At 46.3% G+C, this 17,110-nt stretch overlaps 2 protein-coding genes across 2 annotated transcripts in view; one reads left to right on the top strand and one right to left on the bottom strand.

Annotated features, from left to right (window-relative positions):
* Positions 1 to 5,571: 5,571 nt before the first annotated feature.
* Positions 5,572 to 13,759, bottom strand: LOC121088083 (high affinity cAMP-specific and IBMX-insensitive 3',5'-cyclic phosphodiesterase 8A-like). The gene is made up of 4 exons (XM_040593775.1): positions 13,580 to 13,759; positions 13,149 to 13,439; positions 7,414 to 7,514; positions 5,572 to 5,704 (listed from the first exon to the last, which is right to left on the bottom strand). The coding sequence occupies exons 1-4, from the start codon at positions 13,757 to 13,759 to the stop codon at positions 5,572 to 5,574; spliced, it is 705 nt and encodes a 234-aa protein (XP_040449709.1).
* AVL9 (AVL9 cell migration associated) overlaps positions 13,654 to 17,110 on the top strand; it is a 39,265-nt gene continuing 35,808 nt past the window's right edge. Inside the window, exon 1 of the mRNA XM_040592803.1 lies at positions 13,654 to 13,864. Coding sequence (XP_040448737.1) covers positions 13,772 to 13,864 — 93 coding nt within the window. The 5' untranslated portion in view covers positions 13,654 to 13,771. The remainder of the gene's footprint in view (positions 13,865 to 17,110) is intronic.

Genomic DNA, 17,110 nt, shown 5'->3' with positions numbered 1-17,110 from the left:
CCCAGAACTGCTGAGGACAACCCAGGACCACCGAGGATCACTGAGGATGACCCAGGACCACTGAGGACCACCCACGATGACCCAGGACCACCAGAGACTGTTGGACTCCCCTGGAGCACCACCCAGGTTACTGGGGCCTGCAGGTAGCATTTTTTCAGTCTGAGGATGAGCAGGACAGTGGGGGGGGGGCTGTCCTCAGCCAGCTCTCGCCTCAGGCACCAAATACAGGGGGGGTGAACATGAAGCCAGACCCACCCTGGCAGCGTGCACAGAACAACAACCCGTCAGTACAGACGGCGGATGCCCCATCCCTGGGAACATTCAAGATGGACAGACAGCTCCTCCCATGGAGAAGCAGGCAACTTCAGTTCTGACACAAAGAACTTTTGCCAGGATTGGACAACAAACAACAAAAAAATAAACCAAATAAAATCCGATTTAAAAAAAAAAAAACAAACCACACAATAAAAATCAGTTTCATAAACAAAAAAGCTCTACACTCTTCTTTTAGCACTTTTGAGAGGGCATGCACGCTCCTGTGTCCCGTCCTGGCCTCCCCAGGACAGGAAAGACACTGACATCTGCATTGCAGGCCCACGGGAAGCTTTGTCTATGTGTCTGTACAAGCTGCAAACCTGACCTAACTCCTCTTTGCTTCACACGCAGTCAGGAGCAACTGACACAACTTCAAGCAGAATCGGGCACTAGAGACAGGCCCTGCCTCCTTCCACATCGGTCTTTGGCAAACGCTACAGCTCACACCTGCAGCCCACGTTCCACACGGCAGACCCAGCACACGTTCACCCGAGGCACTGGAGCGTGCTGAGTCCTCAGGGGAGAGCACCCAGCTCTGGCCTCAGAACTGAAAGCAACATTACTGTGGCAGTCAGGGCACTGCAGAAAGGCAGACCACAGGCACAAAAGCTTGCTCCTGACTAAACACGGTTCAATTACGTCTTGAAAGCGGCCCCAAAGACACAGCAGGAGCCGCGCAATGCCTCATCAGCTCGCCCCTCTCTGCCCTGTGCTCCATCACACACAGTACACGCTGGCAGTGGCATTTCTTCAGCTTCCTCACCCAGCTGCACAGAAAAAGGTGTCATCAACATACAGAGGAAGACACAAGTATTACCACCAGGGATGCTGACTGCCAGCTTTGATGGTGATTTCCCACAGCCCATCTAAATTACTCGCGGCACTGGGCACAGTGGGGGAATTTGGTTGGGCTGAGTCACATGTAACCATGGGTTTCCTTCAGCCTTCTCTTCCAACACTTCCCAGTTAGGGAGCTTCCAACAACTGGGGAGCGTTCAAGAAGGCAGGAGCTGCAGTAAGAGCCTCAGGCAACTTTCTGGACCATAGCTGAAAACAAACTCTAATGGCTCAGCACCACTCTAGAATCTGTCTGCCTTCAATTTCTTTAATCCATCTTCAGACTATTTCTGTTGTTTGTCTTGACAGCCAGTGTGGGAACATAGTGTGCGCTACGTCTTTGTGTGTAAGACCCATTCCTGTCATTGCTGTCAGCAGGTTTCTATGGAAGCCGGTTCAGTTTGCTGTGGAGACTGGATGAAGTTCAGCACCTCCAGAGCATGGCTCCTGCCATCCTCAGATAAGTGGAAGGAACTGGCCTTTGGAGGTACTGCCTTGCTCCCTGAAGTGACAAGAAAGCTGAGACAATTGCTTCTTCACATCAGGTGAAGTGAATTCCAACAGAAGTGAGTTGGCAGAATCTCCCAGGAGACCTGTAGCAGAGTCAAAACCTGAGCCTGGGTTTCTCATTCATCCTCTTTTAGACCACTGTTTGTGGCAGCAAATACACTGTCCCATCAAAGTGATCACTTCCAAGAATATCACGGCTCTGCTAGGGCTTTCTAATGGGTTTTCTTGTAGGTCCCCTCAACGGAAGATCTCTTGTGGACTCATAGACTTTTTTATAGACCTGGCTGTGCTGCTTGGCTGAGTAATTATGGATTTGAATATTTCTTACTACACTTCCAGATGTCCTCTCTCATAGTACAATACATATTCCTTAAGGCCAGAGTCCAGGAGCCAGTCACACATCACATTCTCACGCAGAGAAGTTTACCACTGAGAAAAAGTTAATGTTATCAACTTTGCAAATCAAGCCTAAGATAACTTGTCTATGCCCTTTGCTAACTGCTGCAGAATTAGGGAAATGAACAATTAGGCAGACAGAGCAGGCTGTCAAGGACCAGGTCAGGAAAAGCAACTGGAGAAGAGGGAAACCTGAAGTTAATTTCTTGGTTTATTGTTCTCATAGGCCGAACAATAACTCATCCAGTGGCCAATGTCGCAGCTTTGATTTTTTGTTTCTAACCGGTGTCCTGCAGACGATTCATGTGTAAACACGCTATGTGGCACAGTCCCACAAGCACAGTCTTCTGGTATTTTTATTACTGATTGCCATGATAAGACTCTGGCTGACTTTACATGTAAACACGTCCAAGCCTTGCATTGATCCCTCTGGAAAATGCCTTTCTCTTCTCTTTAGAATAATTACTTCATGGGTTTACCTTTCTTGACTCAGAGAACCTGACATCATTTTGTAGGATACTTTGTCGGATGTGTCTTTGCTCCATATCAGTGTTCACCTCAGAGCTGTACTGTTCCCCTCGCACTCATGGGGAAGGGACAGGGAAAAGGCCATTGGAGATCACCTGATCTCTATGCTAGGAGCCAACAGTAACATCTCTTGAAGTGAGCCACTTTGCTTATTTCATCCACCTGAAGTCTCGTTACTTTATTCTTATGGGAATAAATAGGGAAAACACTACAAGGAAGCATTTTCATTGGCTGATTCTCACTCAAGGTGTAACACTCAGAATATCCGTGTGCCCATCCTGGATGCGCAGAAACGAACTTTTACAAGTACAGGGTGTGATTATGCAACCACGCACACACTGTTATGTACAAAAAAAGGCTTTCACCAAAGTCATCTCCATTCAGTCAAAAAAACATTCCAGATTTCTCACCACAATCACAAAAGGAGTAACAGTGATTGACAAGGAGGGATCAGCATTACTTGAGGGACAAAACCCCAAGCAGCTTTACAGACAAAGTCAGTATTGCATTAAAGGTCACTTCCCACAGCTGTACTCCAATACAGAGTTAAGGAGCTAAACATTTTCCAGATGCCCTTTTAATCCTGTACTTGATGGTAAAGGGCTTGTGCTAAACATACTTTGTTTCAATAAACTGCATGGAAATTATTAACAATGAAATACACTGCCAGAAGAGACATCTATAGCCGTAACTTGGAAAGCATCTGTTCACTTGGCAGTTAATTTTCTTAATTTGCTTGGATTCGTTTTTGTTACAGTTTCTTCATTTACTTGTTGATCACTTCCACAAATGGGACTAATGACATGAGGCAAGCAAACGGATTTTCAAATATTTAACAAGCAACAGAGGGTTGCTTAAATGGAGAAAGAAAGGTAGTTTAAGTACTAGTAAGCATCCAACTCTTTTCTCCTTGACTTAGCCCAAAAGACCTCTTTCAGTCTCACCTGCTTTCCTTATGAAAGCTGTGCCCATTTATTTTCCAACCATAAAATCTAGCTCCAGTTTGCCACATTTCTTTCCTGAAAATACATTCCCTAATTAATGACTGAATAACACAAAAGCAATAAAATCCACACAGGCATCTAGGATTTCAAAACCCACGGACCATCAGATTTTCTCTTACTAGTAATGTGAAAAAAGGAATGAGAGTTCAGCTCAGAAAGGCACTTCAGAATTTGCTTTCCAAAAACCATCACTGGGGCCTTTTGCTGAGAGAGATTTATCAGGTATGTCTACATAAATCAGGTTCAGTTTGGACACACTTCAACAGTTGCCCAAAGCATCCTGCAGTACTGGGGGTCCTATTTTTGAGTGCCAGTCTAAGAAATCGGGGCTTCTTGGTTTTTATCTCAACACTTCAGGTCCAGCTACAGTCAGCTGACGTCTCCAGTGCTTCCCAAACATTTGCCTATGGGATTTCAAAGTTGCAGTCAAAAGCAAAAGCACACAAAAATCCACAGTTTTGGAGCTAGAGCACATCCAGATAATAGCCTTTATTCTGCAGGTGCTGCTTGATTCACAGCTACAAAATAATAAAGCCCTACTTGAGAGAGAACAACGCAGCAAACCAAACCAGTCCATATTTTTGCTCAGGCAGTTACAGTGTTTCTTAGAGATGGGTTAATCTTTGAAACTTTGGGTCTAAGCATATGGCCTCAACAGAACACACATGCTGACACTACAGAATCAATGAGAAATATCGGAAGCTAGCTTTGATTCAAGCAAAAACAGTTGACAGCTCCAAAGCAGACCATTTTCCTAAAGAGAGTATCTACACAGTGAAGCATACTCAATGAGCTGCTCCACTGTTCCCAGCAGACAGTGGCTCTAAGGCTGCTCTTTCTAGTCAGTTAGTTCTTTGCTTTTCACCCACCAACATAAAAGGAAGCAGTAATTTGCTGCCAGTATTTGACAAGGCACTACCAGCTGTAGCTAAAAAAATAAACTAGATTTTTAACACCTCAATGCAGATTTTTTTTTTCCATTCCTGCTTGCTGCCCACCATGGACTATTTTCTATATTGGGGGAAAGAATTTCTCAGGCCACTCCTCCACAACCCTCACATTGATTGAAATCAGCCATGCAAATTCCTGAGTTGTATTCCTGGTGTTCAGATATAGGATCACATCACTGTCCACAAGTTGAAATAAACAGGAACTTCAGGCTAAAGCAGAGCCTTCACTGACCAGCTTGCTAAAAGCCAGGCCCCAGAGAAGGGCTCATTTCCCCACGTTAATATTAAAAAACCAATGAACTGCCTGCTCAGCACTGTGTCACAATTAAGCCTATGCAGGAGGCACCATGCGTCACGTAAGATCCCACAAGTTGCTTCCTCTCCCATGAGAAAGACCCACGGAGCAGGATTCTTCCTGCCTAGCACATTGGGTTATTTTTAAAGTACCACCCCCTGGAGTTCAAAACACCCATAAAAACAGAAAGCTCTCATCAGTTTGAACTGTCTGCTATTAGAAAGCAAATCATGGGCTGATTTTGGCACAGAAATCATACGTCGCATGAGGCTTATTTCAAATTACAGCTTCTTACATCACTTTGGCATATACAGTACACTGATTTATGCTCTTTGGACTGGGTTCTTTTTTGCATTAAGACTCATTTATAATTTCTAGGCATGGAGTGTCAAAGTAGATGAAGGTTACATTTATGCTTCAGGATGGACAAACAGCAGGCTAGCTCTACACTCCGTTACAAATGGATCTGTATGAAGGGTGTCTCTGTCAGACTTAGAAATTCGAGGGGAGTCAATTTCCTATTATAATCCATCATCACCAAGTATGGTCTCACTACCAGAGGTGAAAACTGAAAGCAGAAATAAGCAAGACAAACTCCTTCTAAAGCTTTTTTTTTTTTTTGGTAGCAATACAAATACCAACGTGTAATATACAATAATGCATATTGCCATTCAAACAAGGCAGTAACAGTCCGTGGCGATGCTGCAAGGTTCCTAGGCAGCCACCATGCTCATTTTTACCTCCAGTCATCCTTTGAGAGATTAGATAAAATATTCATCTCTTCATCATCTTGCAAAAGACGATACACTACACTAACATGGTGATTTTCAAGCACAGACCAGTCATTATATAGAATGGCTGAGTCTGACCTAGCATTTAAAAGAAAACATAGGAAAGGTTATGTTTCTTCCCTGTCCCTTTTCCTTTGATCAGCTACAGAGAATTAGTTCTATAGCACGGACAGGAGTATTTTAAGAGCATTTGTAATACTTTGTTTGTTGCTGTTATTCAGTAAAAGAAAAGTAAAGATCAAAACTCACACAAAATTGATTTCATCAATCAAGAGTCACCTAGCCTCTCTGTTACACACTTAAAAAATATGCTGAGAGCTGCGAGAGATACGTAAACTTACAGCTGAATCATGAGGTTCTTTTCCAGCTCTTGCGCATGTTGCTCTCATAATAAAGCCTGATGGTACCCAAGGAAGCAATTGCAAGTTGTGTCCCAATATTGTTTCCAGAACAGCAAACTCGCTGTAAGCAAGATAGAACTGAGCTGCTTTCTGTCATCTGTGCGCTCGGCTACGCTGTCTGGAAGGGCAATTGCCAGTGGAACAGAGTAAGGCCAAAGGTACTTCATGCCTTAGTTTAAGCTCTAGGACACAGAGCTGAGACTGATGGATGGCTGAGGTGGTCTGAAGACAAAGGTGTTGCTGGAACTTAACGGCACCAGAGGGTGAGTATGGTTTGTTACAGGCCCCACTCAGTTCTGCTTCCCAGAGAGCAGTGTATACTTCTCCCTCCTGTACTTTAAACCCTCAAGGTTTCAGTGTCACAGAAATTAATATTTCGGAAATACAGCAAATCCCTAATTCTTGCATGCATGAAGCGCAAGTAAGAAGTGGAGTGTGGCTTGGCCCAGAAGAGAAACAGAAACATCCTTCTACATTCCGTTCCCAAGCTTTCCTGAGCACGTGTGTGATTTAGCCTAGCAACATTTATCTATCTGCATGATTCAGCTAACATCCTCCAGGTATCTTACTTAGAGTTAGATGCAATGCATCTTAGAAATGCCCAGCTGTCAGTCAAGGATATCTACGTATTTTGTCACCACTACCAGTACACTCCCATTGTCAAAATAACAAGTAACAATAACAAAATGCCCAGTTATCACTGCAACCACAGACTTCACAATCTTTGCATGCTTCGGAATTTTGCTGCCATCTTCATCTTCTTCTCTCTTCCACCAACCCAGAAGCCTTATAGAAGATTCTGAGTTCAAAAAAATACAGCGGTTCGGTCTAGTCTGGGAACAGCTAATTGCTGTCTAGCAATTTACAAAGCTCTAAAAAATTACGTCCCTGAACAGGTAGCGGTAAACATACACTTTGGCTGCAGGTGTGCTTTTCCACTCAAGTGAAAATAGTACATGTAGCATTGGTGTTCACCAATAAATACAGGTATTGTTAAGTTCTTAATCTATGTAGTTGATATCTGATTCTTCAAATTCAATGAGAAAAAAACTGTTGAATTATAGTAGCTCTTCCAAAACTGTAACTCCATCAAAATACGACACCCTGGACAGCAACTTGTCTTTGGCAGCTTTACACAGAAACATTTTGGGACCTTCCTTTTTCCTGATTATTAATATGAAATCATGCTCAGGAAGCTAGAATGCATGCATTCCACTGTAAATGGCTGAGCAAGACAAAACTAAATGCAACCTAAGGCAGTGAACTTTCCTCCTGTAACACTTCAAAGCAAAAGCTCCTGTGCTTTCCTAGGTGCCTGTGCCGTTATTCCCCAAAGGTTCCTCCCTCCATTTCCCAGCCCCTCATCGTGATTTACAATGGCCTCACCGTGTCTGGATATGAAAGTTGTTGGTGGTTCCAGTGTGTTCATAGTCATGGATGGCAGCTGCAAAGATCATAGCGAAGATCTCCAGCTCTGTCAGCCAGTGCTGAAAAGAGATTAAGAGCAATCAGATAAACTGTCATTTTCCCAGGCATTAAAGCTTTTGTCCTTAAAGGCAAGTTATCCCCTGCTGACAGTCAATGCCGCACATCATTGCCTTTCCCCTGCAGCCTGCCAGCTGTTGTAAGCAAACTTCTGCCGTTGATGCACAAAAGCCAAACCAGTGTTTTTCCTGAAGCTTCATCCAAATAAACTGAGCTTCAGCAAAATGTTTTCAGGAGCTAGTAAGGCTTAAGGCAGAGCAAGGGGAAACATGTGCCCTTCTCAAAGAGCACTGTGTGAGGAAGAGAGAGGGGAAAACCTCAAGACAATCAAGGTTCTTCAAGTGGAACTTGATGACACATGTGCAGGTACACATGTTCCACCACGGTATGTATTTTCAGCTCAGCTGACCTTTGTAGCAGAGCCTCAAATACAGAAGAATGTCACTAACTTCCAGTAGCTAAAAGTCATAGAACCATAGAATCACAGAATGGTTTGGGTTAGAAAGGAGCTTAACGGTCATCTAGTTCCAACCCCCCTGCCATGGGCAGGGACACCGTCCACTAGACCAGGCTGCTCCAAGCCCCATCCATCCAGCCTGGCCTTGAACACTGCCAGGGATGGGGCACCCACAGCTTCTCTGGGCAACCTGTGCCAGTGCCTCACCACCCCCACAGTAAAGAATGTCTTCCTAATATCCAATCTAAATCTATCCTTTTTTGGTTAAAACCACGTACCCCTTGTCCTGTCTCAACAGGCCCTGCTGAAAAGTTTGTCCTCGTCTTTCTTATAAGCCCCCTTTAAGTACTGAAAGGCTGCAGCAGGTCTCCCCAGAGCCTTCTCTTCTCCAGGCTGAACAACCCCAACTCTCTCAGCCTGTCTGCATAGGAGAGGAGCTCCAGCCTTCTGGTCATCTTCATGGCCCTCCTATGGACTCGTTCCAACAGGTCCATGTCCTTTTTATGTTGGTGGCTCCAGAGCTGAACGCAGTACTCCACGTGGGGTCTCACCACAGTGGAAGAGAGGGGGAGAATCTCCTCCCTCGACCTGCTGGCCACATTTGTTTTGAGACAGCCCAGGATAGGGTTGGCCCTCTGGCTACAAGTGCACATTGTTGGGTCACATCCACCAGCACCCTCAAGTCCTTCTCCTCAGGGGAGCTCTCAACCCATTCTCCACCCAGCCTGTATTGATAGCAGGGCTTGCCCCAACCCAGATGCAGGACCTTGCACTTGGCCTCGTTGAACTTCATGAGGTTCACAGGGGCTCCCCCGTGAGCCGAGCTTGGAGGAGGTGATCCTTGAATGTTAACCGTCTTTCTTGGTGCCTCTTCGTGCCAGGGCTCTCATGCTACTCTACCAAGCAGATCCCTGAAGAGGCCAGAATCTGCTTTCCTGAAGTCTAGGGCAGTGATCTTGCTGTGTGCCCTCCTTGCTGCCCTAAGGATTTTGAACACCACCATTTTGTGGTCACTGCAGCCAAGGCTGCCCTTGAGCTTCACATTCCCCACCAGCCCCTCCATGTTGGTGAGAACAAGGTTCAGCATGGCACCTCTCTTCACTGGCTCCTCCATCACTTGGAAGTTATCTTCAACACAGTCCAAGAATGTCCTGAATTGCTTGTGCCCTGCTGTGTTGTTCTCTCCAACAAATATCGGGGTGGCTGAAGTCCCCCATGAGGACCAGGGCTCATGAACATCATGTGGTTCGTACCTGTCTATAGAGGGCTTCGCCTGCTCAGTCTTCCTGGTTGGACGGCCTGTAGCAGACCCCCACTATAATGTCACCTGTCACTCCCCATCCAGCCCCAGATGGAGCTCCATGCATTTGAGCTGGCTGCTGACCTAGAGGGTGAAGCCCCCTCCTCCCTTCCCCTGCCTGTCCTTCCTACAGAGCTTCTAATCCTTCCATTCCAGTCTTCAGCGATGACTGAATCATAAGGAAAAAGGGGCACAAAACCTCACAAGATGTACTTCTTGCTATTTATTTACCATTTATAGACACGTTGGAGAAAGTCCTGAGGGTTTTTTTTTTCCTAATCGCCTAGTCGAAGCCTTATTTTTCAATGCTTAACTCGCTTCTAACTTAGATTTCTAAAGGATTCAGAGGCTTTTAATCATTTTTCTCAGAGTCAATCAATCATTTTATATCTGGGTTTCCACTGGCAGCACACAAGGAGGGCTGTTAACATCAAGAGCATCAGAGACAAAGGCTCTGGATACTATAGATGCTGTCAATATTTGTATGAAATGCTTAAACATACTAAATTTAGAGAAAACCTTTACCACAGTGGCTGCCAAATATTTTTGTAACAGTTCACTGTCAATCTGCAAACGTCTTGACAGACATTCATGTACAAACTGCCTTTTAATTCAAAGCCCAGTAAAGGCAATATGGTTTCATAAATCTATTCTAGACAACTACTACAGCTCAGGGACCATCACTGGCCTGTTAACCACAGTGCAGGGGAAGCACAGGTAACGGGGGTCTGTACACAGCGACCTGTCTAGCTTTCTCCTGCCATTCACAGCCACCTCTGCGCAACCAATTACGAATTAAGCAAGTACAGCATAAACGATCTCCTTACATTAAAGATGCGGTTTGAAAATATTGGCCAGAGATATTTCGCACAATGCCACTGACCATAATCAAGGCAGCTCTTGAATTTTCGGGGTGGGTGTGGTGTGTGAAAGATCAAGAAATGAGCAGACACACAAACCAAATTATTTTCTCATTTCTACACAGTTGGTTCAGGACAGGAACGGACAGCACTAATGGTGGAGAAATCTGTGATGTTTCTGTTTCCAGGCATGACTTGTGAATAAGGAATGCTTTACAGCTGATAAAGAACATGATTTCAACATTCTAGCAACAGCGTCTGGCAACTGCAATGGAAAAGAAATGGAACTAGGGTTTCCAAGATACAAGTCTAGATCTGGACTTCCATTCCTCAACCATGTTCTGCCATTTCCCAAAAGGCGAGCGTGTGAATGACAGAAAAATAATCAGGCAAAAGCGCTCAGGAACAGGCAGAGCAAACCTACATTATGCACGCAGAACTACCACGGGGCATGCCCAGCTAGTCTGATGCATCCACTTCAGACCTTCAGGGCACCATCTGACAAGTCCCACTCCAACAGCATCTTATGACCCAAATCTTAAAACATCAGTAAGGCTGCGAGCTCTGTGCCTGAGGTCCTCTACCCCTTAAGGCATGTACAGGAAAAGTGCTAACTTGCATGCCCTACCAAACCATCACTGGCTGAACAAGTTTAGGTAAATGGGGGTTTTCAAATAGGGTGTAATACACCTGAGGAGAGATATTAAATATCATAACAGCATTTGCAGAAGACCACTCAGAACACAGACTGGGATTACCGTTGTGAATAGTGGGTAATAAATAAATCAGTGTAAGTAGTACAAAGTCAAAATAGGCTTGTGACTAACAGGAGGGAAATAGCAGGTAAGTAATTGCAACCTTTTAGTCCCTTTTATCTGCTACAACCTTGCAAGGCTGCAAAGAAGATGGCAAAGAGCCCGCAGAGAACGGATGCCATCTCCATCAAAGCAGTGATATTACCATTTACTAGTCTGTGATGGATTTCATTTTGGGAACAGAGAGCTAGCTTTAAAGAACAAATTCATCATGAGCTATTGAGAAAGCAGCAGGACACCGTCACAGGTGAAAAGAATGAGGACATGTGAATGTTTTTCATTTCTAAAGGGTTGATAAAAACAATCCAGAACCAAACCTTCAACTTTCTGCATTGATAGGGGGTGCGGGATAGAGCGGGAAGAAGGCATGAAAGAACAAGTATTGGCTTCTAGGGTGGAAACAAGAAAGGGTAATAAGGCATGATTCTCTTTCACAAACATACAGTAAATATGAAGAAGTAGCTACTAAGGCAAGTCATTGGCATGTAAACAAAAGGACTGATGCATATCGATGCCTACAGGAAGAAAGAGGAAGGAGCAGTCTTCCATTCTAACAAAACAAATGGATGCATTTCCAAGAAAATGCTACAAAGCAAAGAGAGCAATAATTAGCTTTTTTCCTTCCTCAGAGTTTATGGTCTTTTATTCAAAAGAAGTTATCATTTTCAGAGCTCATGATGATTAGTCTAGAGGAGATGAGGATCTCCCATCCCTTTGGTACAAACAGATGTGACAAAAGTCTCGCACTTCTGCAGGTTTACAAGTCTGCTGCAGGAAATAGTATCCTCTAATTCTTGACAGTATCACAGAAAGAACTAGCTAAAACCAACTCTATATTTTAGACAAAGACCAAGGAACAACTGAGTCTGCGCGAAAAGAGAAGGTAAAAAGTTCAGAGCAAGAGAGACTACCAAGCCTTCATCCCCCATGACCACCATGACCACCACCAAGAGGCACCACACAAGCGCAGTTGGGAAGGACTTATAGAAATGACTTCTTGGAACTAATGTAAATATAATATGAATTGGGGCTAGTTTATGAATATGTATAGGCGTATTTAGAAATCTTATGTATATGCAACACTTGATTATATAAATTGAGTCAAGTTGTTGCCCCAAGTGTGCACAGCTTTGGTGGGATTACCGCGGTGGTGCTGCCCAGCGCTGAATAAACATACCTACTTTACAATCCGATAAGATTGTGGAGCCTGATTCCACAATCAGACTTCTCATATATATATATATATATATATATATATATATAAAATCCTGTATTTATTTTTTCTGTCATGGCACTTCTGTTGGAGCTGAGGAACAATACAAAATTGCATGCTTTATTGTTATAATTTGAGCCTCTGGATACTATGTTAGTGATGAGATTTTCTTTAAGCATTATTCCTGTATAGTTCTTTCAAAAAGAGTATTTTCCTCCCAGTTTCCACAGCAAATCTTAAGTATACACTCTCTATCAAATGTTGTTGGTTTAAATAACCAGAACTGAACCGTAACAAAGGTTAAAGAGGCAGCATGATCTGCGTGCAATGAGATAAAAAAAAAACTTTTTTTTTTAATTTTCTCTCACACTACATTTGCCAGTGCTCTTGGACAAGTCTTTCAACTGTCCTGCTACGGTATCATAATGTACACTGAGTAGTGATGCCAAAACGGCACAGAGTAACTGCTCAGAGACGAATTTTGTCTTAAAGCAGCAAAGGTATTTCTTTTGTGCAACGTTGGGGAGCTAGCCAATTCGCACTGGACAAACGAGCTACAAAGTTTTCAGTGAAAAGCCAGGTAGTTTTCGTGAGAGGTTACAACATCTTTACATATATATTCATTTGATTTTGACACTCAATCATTCCATTCATAATAGGTGGGTGGAACAGACCTTTCAATTTTCTTTGTTCAACGATTCCTGACTTGATGGTCTCCTTATCTCCTTCAGGTGCCCACCATACTTTTCTAATTATTCACATTACATTCCTTTCTCAACACAAACAGAGCATCACCCAGAGCATTGTACCAAACTCATCCTGACTGATGTTTTGGGTGGGTTTTTTTGTAAGACCTTGTTCTGTTTCAGTAGCATAACAGTTAGCAAACAGAAGACGCCTTAACTTGATTTTTCTCATTTTCATCCTTCAGCAACCAACCTGACAAACCTGGACCAAACCCATCCCAGACTTCATTGTGCGCTGCTCTCACCAGCACGACTTCACGCTGGAAGGACGCGGCCAGAGGATGTGCTGTCCTCTGCGCTGCCGGGGGGCTCGGAGCAGAGATTTCCTCAGAAAAGACGACGACCAGAAGAAGGAGAAGGCTTCGCTGTTGGCCCCGCTCGCAGCCCCTAGGGCACCCCGTGGGCAGCGCCGCCTGCGGGGCCCAGGCCCGGCGGGAGGGACCCGGGCGAGGCGGGATGCGACAAAGCCGCGCTCCCCGGCTGCCCCCTCGGTGAGGCGAGCTCTGCTGGAGAGCTCCTCGCGCGCCGGGCGGGAACTGTGGGGCGGGAACTGAGGGGTGGGAACTGAGAGGCGGGAACTGCAAGGCGGGAGCTGAGGGGCGGGAGCTGAGGGGCGGGAGCGGCACCGCCCCCCGCCCGCCGCCCAGGGCCGAGGCCGCCCTCTGAGGGGCCGGGCCGAGGCGAAACCCCGCCCCGGCGGTGGGGCGGGTGGGCGGTGCGGGCTGGGGGCGGTGCTGCCCTCCCCCGGCCGGGAGCTGCGGAAGCGCAGGCGGCCGTGGCTGCGTCCCTGTCGGCCCCGGGGCGGCGGGAGGCGGAGCGAGAGGCCGGGCACGGCGGCATCCTCCAGGGCGGCCATCGCCGCGGCTCCATGGAGAAGCGGGGTGCCCCGCCAGCCGCCCCCCCGCGGGGCCCGGTGCTGCACATCGTGGTGGTGGGTTTCCACCACAAGAAGGGCTGCCAGGTGAGGGGCGCGGGTGCCGCCCGCCTCCTCGCCCGCCGGCGGGTGCCCCGTGTCTCCCGCCTCCGCCGCGCTTCCTCCCTGCCCTTCCCCGCGTTCCCAGCCTGGCGGCGGGGCGGCCCGGCCCCGGGGGGAAGGCTTGAGCCCCGTGCAGGAGGCGGCGCGTCTGATGGGCCCGGGGGGGGCTTCGCTTTAGCTCCGGCGGGCCGGGTAAAGGAGCAGTTTGAAACCGGCGGTGCGCCGCGAACCGCGTCAGGGCCCCGCTTGGCCGCGGCCTCCCCCGTGGCTGGGCCGGGGGTTCCCTCCGGCAGGGGGGCGCGGGGCGGGGGCCGCCGGCCGGGCCCGTGACTCAGCCCGCTCCAGGCCGTCGGTGTTCACGGGGCTGAGTCCGTGACCGGCGCCCGCCTTACGCGGCGCTGCAGCCGGCGGGCGAGGCGGGGCGAGGGCCGGCGGGGTGAGCTCCCCGCTGCAGGCCTCCCCCGCGGCCCTGGGGGCGCCGGGCACCCCGGTCTCCTGCTGTGCCTGTTTAATGCGTTCAGACAGAGAACGAACAGGAGAACGATGTGTTTAACCTGCCTGCTGTTCTGCGGGCCTAGCCGGGCCGCACCGCGCCGACCTCCGTAGGTAACTCTGGTGCAAACAGCCCGGCAGCCCCGGGCGGTCAGTCGACCCTCGATTTAAGTTGCCTTTGCCTGTCTCTTCCCTCATAAATCCTCCACTGCTTCGTGTGGTCTGTAAGGCAGAAGAATTTTATGTTGTGTATTTCCTAGATCATTATGCTCTGATTTTTTTTCTTTGAATACTTGAAGCAGGAGATGCTGCTGCCCTGTTGGGCTGCGTGCATGGTTGCTTTGCCGTGACTGCAGCAGGTAGATGTGATATTGGACTTGCAGTGAGTCTTTTTCCCTGGAGTGTTCTTAGTATTTACAAAACCTGCCAAAACTATAATGAATGCAATGGTGGTGGTTATACAAGAATTGGTCTGATAAGAACGCGTTTCAGACAAGGGAGCAGAGGGTTAAATTAATATTGTGAACGGTGCAGGAAACAAAACAAACACAGCATGGTAAAGTGGAAAACAATTCCTCATACCAAAAGAGGCAGAAACGCAATAACTCATTGTATGCGTTTGTCCTTCTCTTTCTGCAAAATCTGCACAGTTTTGGAACGCGTCCTTTCTCCTCAGGCTGGCTAGGGGCTCTTCACATGTGGATATTCACAGGATCAGTTCCCACAAAGGAATCTGTTCACCTAGGTTGCGAGGTTTGCATTATTTATCCAGCATTTTCTTGTTAAAGACCATTAGGAAACAAGTGTTAGTTGGGTGTCTGTAGGAGGAAGAGTGCATTTTTCACCTCGCCTTTTTCTTGGCCTTTTGGAGAAGACACAGGTTGCAGACGAAAGTACGGGTGGCTTTTGTGGCTTCCGTTCATCTCTTGGGACCTGTTTCTTGTAACATTATGCTGTGTTGATGCAAAGCAAAAAAACCCCCCCCCCGAACTACCGACCCCAAACAATAAATTAGTAGCAGTGCATTTTATCTTGCTGCTAGTAAAATGTTTGTAGGAGTAAATTTTCAGATGTCCAAAATTGGTTCAAAATACATCTGAACCAAAGCTGTCCTTAAGTATCTCAAGAAATGAGCTGGAGAAGTTTGAGGGGAAGGAGGTTGGGGAAGGGGACAGGGTAGCTGTGTCACAGGGAGAAGAACTGCAGGAACAGAATGACAGTTGGTAAAACCACAAACAGCCAGGCTTCCTAAGGGAAATCTAACCAGAAATCTGATTGTAAATATATTCTACCTATGACTTGGCAGATTTGTTACTGAACTATAAAAAAAAAGCATTGCCTAAAAGAACTGGAGGCAGGGAGCTGAGCAGCTATAGCCTAATGAGTTTGACTTTAGTAGTATGCGAGGCTCTAGAGAATTTTGGAACGAAAGAATTGATTAACAACATGAAACTAAGTAGATTGAGTCCTATGGGCATTCACTAAAGATAGATCATGCTAGACTGACTTGTGTCTTTTATAAGAATAAATGATTGATTTACTCTTTCTGTAAAGGAAGCACTGGCTCCAATCTGCCTGGAACTTGGTAAGGGATCACAGAGCACTACGCACACACACACAAAGAAAAGGTTTTATTTTAAGGTGGAGATACTGGAAAATTAGTACAAGAGCTGGTACGTAGGCAAGGAACAGTGTGAAGGAGAGGAAGCAGCAACAGATTTGTGTCAGAAGAGGAACTGCTGGTCTGAAAGGTGCTTGCAAGGGGTGTTTCTCAAGTCTGAATTTCGGGCTCCATAAGTGGCACTGACAGTTCTTGGGTAGTCTGTTTTCAAGGAAAACGTAGAAGAGCTTGCCTAGGTAGGCTAACAAAATGGATTTTGAGGCTATATTTATGAGAAGACTGTAAGCCACCCTTGCGAATACAGGAGCATTTTTCACTGTTCCTCTGCTGCCTCTTCACAAATAGAAAGCAGAGGCAGTTGTATGATAAGCCGGAACAGGGAACCAAGGTGACCAAAAAGTAAGCCTTGTTTTGGTGGGTTGGTTTTGAGCCACTTGGTTTGTGGGCTCTGTTTGCTTAGCAGACATCTGCAGATGACTAGTATGGGGATGGAAAAGAATGTCTCTTGAAAGTGGCAGCCTGGGACTTCTCTTTTTGGATGTCATGTTTGGTAACGGGCTTTGCAGCATTCATTGAACCACTGCATTAAATGCAGTTGTATTCCAGGAGACTGTCAGAAAGTGAAAAATAAGGAGGAAAACCCAACCATTTAATCTAAAAGGCAGTGTTGACACACAAGTAGATGTGCACATGCCACACGGGAGAAACTCCTGAGTGCAGAAAAGCAAAGTCCAAAGCAGCTTTTACATGGCAGTAGTTCAGAGTGAATTTGGAGAGCTTAAGATTAAGAGATCGTACAACTAGCCTACCAATTGTAACAGGAATTTACCTGGTTTGCCTGAGAAGGCTCCTTTTGGGTTCTGTGTTTCTGTCTCTGTTTTCTCTGTAGTCATACTAGGAAATGCACGTGGAGTTCTTAGGTGTTCTGAGAGATTTCTTGATGCTTGTCAGGCTCTACAGGACTCAAGTCATGAAAGCATTGGCTTATGAAGTGATAATAAGGGAAACCTGCCATAGAAGGGGTGTGATCTGTTTTGGAGTATCTGTAGCAGTTTGGCTCATCAGCGACTGCAGCCCATTACTGGTCCAGCTCCTCCCTGGCTTTTGTTATGTTCTGT

This window comes from Falco naumanni, chromosome 4 (genome assembly GCF_017639655.2).
Source record: "Falco naumanni isolate bFalNau1 chromosome 4, bFalNau1.pat, whole genome shotgun sequence".
Classification (NCBI taxonomy): Eukaryota; Metazoa; Chordata; class Aves; order Falconiformes; family Falconidae; genus Falco; species Falco naumanni.
The sequence above is the reverse complement of the archived record's forward strand: the minus strand, read 5'-3'. Positions and strand labels throughout refer to the sequence as shown.